Here is an 11,547-nt window from a genome sequence, read left to right on the forward strand (position 1 = left end):
TTAACCCAGGCCCTTTGGCACAAATCACCCCAGACCCACAAGCAGGGGCGCCGCTAGCAATTTTGGGCCCTATGAAAGAATATTATGTTGGGCCCAGCCTGGCCCACACCGCACCAACGTAGCTATCCAAAATCTTTGTCTGCAATTTAATAATACTGACCAATTAAGCTCCGCTCGCTCAACCCAGAATGCCCCAATTGGCTGATGAAACATTGATTAAAATTAAGATACAATTTATACAAAACAAAATTTACTTTAAAGAAAGGCTTTCTAAAAACAATACTTAATGAAGTGGTCAAAATCCTGTCTGACCCACTCCATGTCTCAGTGCTAATGTGCTAACCTCTCATGCCACGTGCCTCCCTTCTTTAGAGGATGAGTAAAATGGATGGCTTTTCAAAATGATGTGGTAACACAATCAATTTCTTCTATGGTTTTCCAGAAACAATGGGTGGAACTACTTCCACCCTGGCACAAATCACCCCACTCTCCCCTATGGCTTTCGTGAGGTATAGCATTGCCATTCCACGGTTGAAACATGATTGCATGAGATATTAATCCAGTAAGTTGTGTATCTTTCAGCATGCCCCCCTGATGTTCTTTTATGTTGTGCTATGCCTATAACTAATAGCCTAGTAGTCTAGGCTATTCGTTAGTTAGCCTGTTTACTTGTTGTTTAGATCTCTGTTGAATACAATGAAATGAAAAGACGAAATAATGGCAAGAATCGTCTTACTGTTGTGTCGTCTTTTCTAGCTGAACGCAAACATATGATCTGAGTCAACCGATTCACGAACAAATGACTTGTGGGCCAGTTAAGCGAATCAACAACATACACGACCAGTCTAATTCCCGAACCGAACAAATGACCATCTCCCTATTTTGAATATAGTGAAACATCTGAATATTATCCCTGGTCTCCACTCAGAGGAACAGCTAAGGCATAACACACTTTATTCATATAGTGTTTTACCCAGTCAAATACACCAAGATTCCACTAATAATCGGGGCCTATTTGCTTAAAATACATTACGAGTTTATTACAAGATATCTTTAATGATCTGGTGTCCATTTTTAAATATAAATAAGATTATCATATTATATTCTTTGGGACTACTGAACATTATGGATATTCTTTCACAGCATCGGTTGTAGTTATATCTGTGCCGGTGATGGTGTGCAGCAGTTTTGAAAGAAGGATGCATCAGATTTGATCATATTTTGATTGCACTGAATAAGCTCATACAGTAGCTATATATGACTGATGAAACCTGCTCTACTAGAGGCATTCCCTCAGAGATGAACTGCAGCAGCATATGGAGGAATGATGAAACCAGCCACTGAGGGGGTTTGAATCACGCAGCTCAGTTCAGACCAGCCCCGTAGCTTCTAGCAGGCGAGGGTAGCTTGCGAATTACAGGGCCTTTGAGAATAATGTTCATTCAAATGGATGGGCAGGCAGTAGCAGTACAAAATGGATGGCAGTAAAACATGGCTACATGGATTCCTTCAAATAACATTTGACAGAGTCTTTCTCCGAGTCCCGACTCTGGCACAACACAATTGTTATCATATTCCACTGACACTCAAGCTGTTAAATGCAGACTTACTAAAAAAAGGCTAAATACAAACATGTTTGAAGTTACAGAGGGCACTTCCACAAGAAATCTTAAAAGTACTAAAAGGCCAGAGACAACACTGCCATCTCCTGGCTATATTACCAGACTGTACATAATGCTATATATGGTAAGTATATAGCCTATACACACACTACTGAACAAACTTTTGTGGTCAGCAAGAATTTTTAAATTAATACTTCTAGTAAGGATGCATTAGATTATGAGATTAAAGACAATTATAATGTTTAGAAATATATATTTTAAATAAATGCTATTCTTTTGAACATTCTATTCAATAAAGAATCCGGAAATAAATGCATCACGGTTTCCACAAAAAATATTAAGTGGCATAACTATTTTCAACCTTAATACGAAATGTTTCATGAGCAGGATATAAGATTATTAGAATTATTTTTGAAGGATCATGTGACACTCAAGACTGGAGTAATGATGCTGAAAATTCTGCTTTGCCATTACAAAAATGTATTACATTTTAAAATGTATTACAATCGAAAAGTGTTATTTTAAATTGAAATAATGTTTAACTGTATATCTGATCAAATAAATGCAGGCTTGATGAAAGACATTAAAATGCACTGTATATAATGATTAAAAAAAACAGCATTTTTAAGCATTTGGTTGGGCCCAATGCAAATTAATATTGCCTGGATTTTTTCAGGAATTAAAAACAAACATGTTTTAACTGTGTATTTATAACTAGCATATCAATGCATATTATAACACAAACAGCAGCCAAATTGGCCAATTAATGCTAATTATGACATTATGATGCCATTGTTGCCAAGCACCGAAATACCCAAACAAAAAGAATGACACTCATTAGCTTCAGAATGTTAGCCATTCTAATTTGCATTCTTACATTTCATTCTGTTTACAGGTAATTGGCATGTCATTTTGCAAAATGATTGAATATAATATAGTTCTGAAAGTCACTGAATTTCACAATTTTGAAAATGTTTAATCTTAAATGGAAAATGCTGAACTGTAGATTTTCAAAGTGCAATGCAGATGTGTCATTTAAAAAGAAATGATGGTAACAGCAGTCCATTGTACACACTCAAATGCGTCAAACAATGCCTTTTTCTTCAGTGGGAAGAACAGAAGGGTCCAGGCCACATTGTTTCATCTGAACAGCTATGTCAAACAAGTAGTCATAACATTCACACCTGAAAAAGAATACAGATTTAAAAGATAAATATATATTGTATACATGCACAGAATATAGCCATGAGGTGTGCATTTCATTTCGTAGCTCACATTGTCTTTGCCTTCTCCCAGGTCTCTCCCCAGACGTAGACCCCGTGTCTGCGGACGAGAACAGCGCAGGAGTCGGGGTACAGGTCCATGGCTCGGGCCATTCGCTCTTTCAAGTCTTTCTCCTCTGGGGTGTTCTCAATAATTGGAACAACTAGAGTTTCATCATACCTGGGGCCAAAACACATACAAACAGTAAAGTAAAAGCAGGATTTCAACATCACAACTGTTCTTTTTTGAGATTAAGTATTACTTGACAAGAACACGTCACATATTACTAATGTAAAAATGGCATGAGTGGCATCACTGACTGGTGAAGCATCTTAGCAGGATGTACAACCTGTAGTTTGTGCCGGAGTTTCCTTTTCGAATCCCCTTGATCATCTCTTGATGTGTGACGCGGAATTCCTTCCCTGGAAACATGAGAGTTGCCATGACAGCAGACTTGGAGTGTGTATGGATAACTGCCTGAGCTCCTGTGAAAGAAAATGACAATGTATTGCAAATACAGTACAGAACTGGAACAAAACACTGTGTGTGGACCAAGCCTGCCGCACTCGTGTTGAAAACTGAAGCCAAAGCGTCTTGATCGCCCCCAGGTGGTTGGTCCCAGTATAGCTCATAACCCCCGCAAGACCAACTAAACAATCAAATTACACTTCAAATAATTTTTTCCCAAAGATGGCTTCTGTCATTGTAGGCAGTTTTTATCATGATGATTTCATTTCAAGTGTTCGTTTTTTAAAATAAGTTTAGTTAGTTATTTGATGCTATAAAAACGGGGGATGTGACATCATGATTGACAGCTGAGATTGACGCAGTGTTTCCCACATATAGACTAATTTGTGGCGGTGCGCCACAGAATCAACAGCGGCCGCCACATATTACGTGTCGTTATTCTTCTTTCTTTTTTTACGCTATTTAAAACACGCAGCGTATTCGTTCAGATGCACTTCCTTTCCCTGCTCTCCCTCCGTCTCTCTGTCACTCATTCACGTCTCTCGCTCTCAAATGGCCAAAACTGCTCTTGATATGAAAAAGTCTAAGCTTTGAAACATTTTTAAAGTTTTAATACGAAATTCAAAATCAAAAATTCAAATAAATAGCGTTTTGGCGCTAATGTGGCATAACAGTTTAAAGCCAGAGACGTTGAAAAACAGAGGTGCGACATGCTCTCATCTCCCGCCGGCTCTCATCAAACCCACGCTGTCAATGCATTTGAATAGATAGACAGTTTCACTATACAAGTATTTGCAGCAATTTTTGGTAAACAGTACAGTATAGTGTGCATTGATTGTTACGTCAACCATATTTCCTACAGTATCATTTTATTATGGAGAGTGATGGAGATCAACATTGTTAACATTAATGTTAATGTTTTTCTTGTATTTAGCCCTCAGGTATTCCTTACTAATTGGTCACCCTCACTCATTGATGGTCAAATGTGACCATACACCTTAACCCTCAGAGCCCGACGGCATCGCCCACGACGTCACATGGCACCTCCGATAAATATCTATATTATTTCATGAAACTTTTATCGATTTTCTTACCGTTTTTTTCCAGCAGAAAGCTAACGAGCTAGCCATCACGGGGGTGTCTTTGGTGTCTTTGTAGCCTTTACAGAAGGTTTTCTATCCAGCCTGGAACATGTGCATCTTTTTGGAGTTGTTCAGCAATAAATCAAAGCGCTTACATCCAAGATATATCCACTTGATGTCCATAATTTATAAATTTTCCGTCATTTTTGCCGCTAGCGCGATGCTAGTTGCCATTTTAGATGAGGGTTTGACCAATGACAGGCTGATCCGTCATCCACGTTGGTGTGCGTCATTACGCATTACCACAGCTCTGTTATTGTGGAGAGAGAGAGGCGCACGGCTAGTGTTGAGGAGAGAGAGAGAGAGACGCGCTGCAGTTTTGTGGAGAAAGTTTGAGGAAAAAGTTTGAGAAGAAAGTTTGTGGAGAAGTTCCTGATAGGAACTGTTTTGAGGCTTGGCACCAGTAAATATCCAAAATCCAAAGAGGCCAAAAGCGCCTGGACTTTTTTTGGAAAAATGTAAATAGTTTTGGTTCTGTATAAGTTATCATGTTTATTCCTGAGTTCCAGGACTCCAAAGACTTGAACAAACTGTTTTCCAGAGGAAATATGCTTAGCTTTTATTTATTTGTGTGTGTTTTCAATAAATATTTGAGTGATTCAATTTCCGTTTTATGTTTTCATTTGTCTTTATGGTCCCATAACTTATTTTACATTCAGGTGACATCAATGCAACACAAAAATACTGACAGTGCAGCTTGTCTTGAAAAAAAAGAGGTGTGTCAATTGTCTGTGCACAACAGGGTTGATGTTTTACAAGCTTTTTTAGTAAATAACACCAGGCGGAAAATTAATTGTAAAAATACCCTTAGGTCTTAAAGGGTTAACTATTTTTCAATTAAATAAATGTTCTATATTTTAGTTTAATAATATTTATTGAATATTTTGGTAATAAATAGGCCTACTATTTCTGCAATAATTATGGTCCATTAATGACCATTTAATGAATTAAAATATTTTTATTTTTCTTCTATATTTTTCTTATTTATATTACAATTAGTGTAGTAATTAAGGTTAAAATAGAGAATTCCAATGCAAAGAGGCAAATTAGAGTCATTTTGTGGCTGTAAAAATAATTTTCATTTGCAATACTATTACCCACTATAGGTGCCTATATGGCTCTTTAATAAATATACACGTATCTAATCTAGTTGCTCAAAAAAGTATTGCAGATCATAACCGCTTACTTATTTTTAGGTTTTGCATTTGAATACATATTTAGATATGATCAAACACTAGATTTCTTTAAATGTGACATTTTAAAATGTTAATAACTTACATCCTAATATTTTTAATGATACTTGTATAAGCACACACAAGTGAATATTAATGAATGCAAGCTGATATAATTTAACCCAAGAAAAGTTTAAAATAGTGTTAAAATAGTGCTAAGGCAAGCTTATTTTTCCTTATATATATACAGTAGGCTATATACATATTAATTGATACTGAATCAAGATCGAAATCGATATTTGTGCCAATCACCAACCCCAAATACCCCCCCCCCCCCCCTCCCAACCCCCACCCGCCACCACCACAAATTGGTTTCTAATCTGTGGGACACACTGTGACAGCTTCTCTGAGTGAAGTTGTCACTGAGGCACTAATGGACTTTTTTCTGGATTTTCGGGAGGAGATTGGAGCTTTAGCTTTAATTTCTACATTTCCATAACTGTTTATTTCACACCAATATAATGAATTGTTCTGCATCTGCATCGCGGGCATTTGATATCGCGGCTCTACTTCCTGCTCAATACTGCGCAGACTCTGTCCCAAATCTCCACAAGATGTCAGCGGCATATTTGGACACTCCACTTTTCTTCAGTGGAAGATAGTGAAGACGTGTCGTCCATGTTTTTTTTTACGGTCTATGTTGTGGACACATACCTCTCATAGTGTAGGCGTTCATGAAGAGGGGTGTGCATTGACTTTTCTTCAGCTTCTTCTCTGAAGGTGGACAGCTGATGTCCTTCTCATCAATGTCACACACAAACAAGTCCTCTGGCTACAAACAGTGGAATGATAGTTTCTTGGCGTTATTTTATTATACACATCAACACGCAAGTAATGTGTGGTGCATATGACTCATGAACGGAATAAAAAAAAGTCTTACTTGTATTCTCTCCTTCTGAACACCTGAGGGAGCTATATAAATGTGCTCACTGGAAGAAGAAATAATTATTATACACGGTGCATATATTTAATTACATGGGTACATTCATCAATTCCAAAACATCACAGTGATAAAACAACAATGATATCATAATGAAGGAATGAAAAGAATTAAATACTTGAAAAGAAAAAATATTAGATAGTTATCTAATAATAGGTATAATCTTGTATGATTATTTCTAAGAAAAATCGCTTATTCATATTTGAATAACTTTTCTCTGCAAAATCAAAGTCATGTGGGGGTGGGTGCAAACAGGAAATAATTTCATAGAAAGGAGACCCTGAGGACTGAGTCTATACGGAACAAAAAAAGGGTGTTTCCAAATTTTGGGGCATTTTGAAACAGGGATATGGGCGTCTTTCAACCTCTTTACCTGATTTTTTTGGTAAGTGGATTGTTGTAAACTAGCAGTTTTTTAACGTTTTATTTGTGTGAATTTGCTAGCTAGCTAGCTAGCTACCCGTTGTAAAAAGCTCCAAGCAATCTACTTCCACTCAAAATGTAGTGTTAACTGTTATTAGCAAACATTCGCTATTTTATTTCATGAATCTGTTTATCACTTAATTTGTCATCAGGTTGTGGCTACGGTGTCTGTGTGCTCAATAAAATTATCCTAAAGTTTATATGTACATAAAGTTCATCATTTCAGGTTAACAAATGTTCTCTATATTGGTGCTCATGGTAAGTTAAATACCCTGTCAGTAATGCATATAAAGCTCATACTGTACAAATACTCTGTAATATATTCCGAGGAAGTCACATGCTGTAAGTCAGGTTGTTGATAACCTATAAAAAAACAATACACTTACAATAATAAAGTTAATAATTATAAGTTACTTAAATAATATACCAACTGTAAAGCACTATCTACGTATTGGGCATACTCTCCTTGTCTGTTGACTAGTGCAGTTATGTCACTTTAATAGCTTTTATGATGGGGGTTTACACTAAAAAAAGAAAATTTGGCATGCAACTGCAAGAGATTTTAAAATGCATATTCCTCTCTCTCTCTCTCACATGCCATTGGTTGTGTTCTATGCTTTTCACATATTTGAAATACTATAATATCATCAATTATTATATAAGTCTTGTATCTTATAGAATGTGAAAGTGTAATATGGTTTATGCCCATGTATGCCTATAAGAAACTTTTTGACTGATGATAATTCTTGTAGCCAAGTCAAATTACTAATGTTGGCAGCAATTAAAGTTAAGTTCTGACAAATGATGAATAAAATGTGTAGCCTATGTAAAATATAGGCTACAGTAGCTATATTGTGACAAAATAACACAAAAAAAGGGTCAAAAGAAAGTAGTCCATGTAGTCTATGCAACAAAAAACTACAGTGATCTTTAATAATATTAATATTTAATAAACCACATTCCGCTTCCTTGCGCTAAGCTTCAAGTCGGGGATTACTACATGTTTCCATACGTCATACGTCTATAAAAAATATTTGTGATCACGAGAAAACTAGAAAAAAAATCAATTGCCTCTTAGACTTCTGTACTTGTATAATAATTAAAAAACACATCCTGGATTGAAAACACTCCAACATTGGGAAACGCCCCCTTTTTTGAGCAGACCCCCCAAGACTGTGTCCATAAGTCAATAAATGTTACATTTTACACCACACAATATTATAACAAGGATGGTAATTTTCCTATATAACCACATTTGTTTATAAAATACCATCCCATTCTTTATCGTCTTTTTACGTCGCTGACCTAAATAGTAATTAAATATTGCAGAATGCAGTGGATTTTATTATTGGTGTAAGATGCCTTGACTAACCCATGCCGAAGGCTTATTCCACCCCCGGTTCCTGTCACCCAGCCCAACTTATAGAAGAGCCTGCAGAGCTCTGGGATGAGCACACGAGGATGTTCCTGATCCTTAAACAATAATATGTCGTCTCGTTAAGAATGAACATTATAAGCTTCTGAGACACAAACAATATCAGCTACTGTACCAAAACAAGCAAAGAACATGAATAGTTATACCCCTATCTCCTTCCCGTTGCTCTCCGCGTGTGCAGAGTTCAGTTTCGACGACATTCTTAATGCACCGAAAGAAGACTGTATAGTCTAATTCTGAACGAAGTTTAAGATATTATGAGAACATGTTTGAGAACATTCAGAACAACAGCGTGATCAAACTCTTACGCAACAGCGGAAGGCGGAAGTGCAGGTCTTTATAAGATAAAAGACTCCCATACCGGGGCTGCGTTCAGCCCCGACAAAACGTTGCAAAACGGTTTTTAAACGGTAACGGTGCTGCGTTGAACCATAGACATAATAAATACATAGACGCCCTATTGGCCGCTGGACCGCACGTCAACGACGCCGCCATATTGCGGAGGGCAACTTTCCAATAACTCTAATAACAGGAATTGAGAAAAATGCCTGCTTCGTGTGCTGCTCGGGGCTGTACAAATCACCGCACAATTGGAAACAGTTCTCGGGGAATTACCTTTCACAAGTAAGACTGAACATTTGTTTCTGGTTGTATTGGTCGTTATATTATTATATAATTAGTAATAGTGACGTTAGTTGGTCACCAGAGTCAGACTAAAATAGCTAGCGATGTCGCTACTTAGCTGTGGAAGTTGAGACATGAGTTGACATGATTTATATTATAGTTTTAGCTTATATTATATTTTATATTATAAATTAAATTTCCTGAAATCGATTCATCTATATATTTTTGAAAGACTTTTATGACAGGCGACTGACATATTGTGACTCTTAACGTTAGTTAACTTAAGTTAAGTTAGTTGCCTAGCTAACTTTTATCACACATTGAAGGTTTCCCAGACAAAGAGGTACGATATCAGAGCTCGAATTCGAGCATCAGGTACGGATTTCAGATATCAAAATATAATCTGAAAAGAGGCAATATCTGTATTAAAGGAAGAGCTGCATGATTAATTGTAAAAAGAATATTAATTCAAACAACTACATCATCTTATTCTTAAATTACAATTATTCTGCTATTTCTATTAAAACCTTTGATAAGTAGGATTACAGCAAAAAATCGTGATTCATCCAGAATTGTGCAGTTCTAGTTCACCCAAATATGAAACTCTGCTGGCCAAGATATGACATATATATCTATGTTTATATGACATATACATATTGGATGGCCTTAGGGTGAATACATTATCAGCTCATTTTAATTTTTGTGTGAACTATTTCTTAAGTAAGTGTGTGTGTGTGTGTGTGTGTGGTTTTTAGGGGGATGGAATAAACATCCAACTGCAGGCCAGTTCCAGGGCATTTTCCGGTGTCTCATGGTCCGGTGCGGTGTCTCTCCAAGCACTTCAGGGAAAGTGGAACCACATGATGAGACCCTGTCGCTATCAGGGGTCTGTTCTTCATATGTGGCTAACTCAGTTAGCTGGACTTGATTGTTGCCGATTTGGCATGATCTTGGATTGTTTGGTTCTTCGAAGCTCATCCGGGGGCCAGTTGCATAAACCATTAAGACTAGTCTTACAAGTTAGACATACATTTTTTTCTTTAAGACTGTTCATAATTTTTTTTTTTAAATCAGTTACATAAAAACATAGACTGGCTTAATTTGATACGAAAAGTAAGACTGAATGCCACTTGCCTAACTGCTAGTGGCTCATACTAGATCTTAAGACACTGTCTTAACATAATGGCTTAGTTAATGCAACTGGCCCCTGGACTTGCTGTCATAGCAACAGGTCCGGAAACTCAAACCTGCTCAGGAGCGGTTTATTTCATGTAAACAGGATTAGGTTGCATACTTAAAATCTGTCCCAGCCACTGCTACTTTATTTCAAGAGTTCATTACTGAACCTGGGGCAATAATAATTTTAAATAATAAGAATATAAAAATCATATAAAAATGAGTATTTGAAAATATTATAATACTATAATGTTGTGTATAGTAGTACTATACACACAGCCACGTGATTGAGAGATTTTATTTGTGATGGAATATATTATCATTTTATCAGAGGTTTACACACGTACAGTTAAAAGCCAGGTGGCTTTTTTAATTATATGATGTCATTACGTTGCTGTCTTGCCACCAGCCAATCGCTGCATTGCTGATCGTGGTTTCGAGTATCTGCCCTCTTCAGGGAACACAAGAACACGCAGTAATCTCAGATAACTTAATCCAGATATTTTAATCCAATCCGCAAATTTGTTTGAAGAACCAAATTATCCAGAGATCAGTGATCACGATTAAAAGATCTGGGATCTGTCAAATCATCTCAGATGTATTAAGCGAGGTACGAAAAACAGACCCCAGCTGTTGAAATGTAATCTCTAGCAGTAGAAGAATCTGAGGAGCTTCCATTCCCTTTTGTAAACGTTTCTGCACTTGTGTGTGACCACAGCTTCCTGCCAACCCGCTTTGGTAGCCTTGTGGACAATGCCCTGGTGTACATTTCAGGTTTTGTGTTTTTCTGTGATGTGTGCCATGGTGACCCTACAAAGGATGACTGATTATAGATGATTGATGGTTAATATACAGCCTTTTGTTATTGTTATTGTTGTTATTATTATACCAATACTATTATTGTACCTACCAGTCACTATTTAATTTACTATTTTTATTATTGTCTATATTATTCTGCAATTGATATTACATTGTATTTGCTATTATTATTATTATTATCGTTATTATATTATACCACTTGCAATTATCAATCTATTATAGTTATGCTGGTAAATTATTGTACTTTTCACTAGTCACTATTTAACTATGTTTTATTATTGTCTATTCTGTAATTGATATTTCATATTCTATTGCTATTATTATAGTATTATACAAACTATGCTATTATCATTATATTATTGTATTTTTGATATTATATAATTATACTATTCATTATTTTATT

The 11,547-nt window shown here is 36.3% G+C and overlaps 1 protein-coding gene across 1 annotated transcript; it reads right to left on the reverse strand.

Moving 5' to 3' along the window:
- Positions 1-1,018: 1,018 nt before the first annotated feature.
- Positions 1,019-8,983, reverse strand: apip (APAF1 interacting protein). Its single transcript, XM_079810227.1, has 7 exons — positions 8,672-8,983; positions 8,463-8,563; positions 6,608-6,656; positions 6,382-6,499; positions 3,235-3,370; positions 2,898-3,065; positions 1,019-2,806 (listed from the first exon to the last, which is right to left on the reverse strand). The coding sequence occupies exons 1-7, from the start codon at positions 8,723-8,725 to the stop codon at positions 2,707-2,709; spliced, it is 726 nt and encodes a 241-aa protein (XP_079666353.1). The 5' UTR covers positions 8,726-8,983; the 3' UTR covers positions 1,019-2,706.
- Positions 8,984-11,547: the final 2,564 nt, after the last annotated feature.

The sequence above is a fragment of the Gobio gobio genome (genome assembly GCF_949357685.1).
Source record: "Gobio gobio genome assembly, chromosome: 2".
Lineage (NCBI taxonomy): Eukaryota > Metazoa > Chordata > Actinopteri > Cypriniformes > Gobionidae > Gobio > Gobio gobio.

Excerpts from the sequence above, each read along its gene's own strand:
- apip (XM_079810227.1), bottom strand. The coding sequence starts at position 8,725 with ATGTCGTCGAAACTGAACTCTGCACACGCGGAGAGCAACGGGAAGGAG. Across the intron at positions 8,564-8,671 it reads GCAACGGGAAGGAGATAGGG|GATCAGGAACATCCTCGTGT; the intron begins GTATAACTATTC and ends TTATTGTTTAAG. Across the intron at positions 6,657-8,462 it reads GGAATAAGCCTTCGGCATGG|TGAGCACATTTATATAGCTC; the intron begins GTTAGTCAAGGC and ends TTCTTCTTCCAG.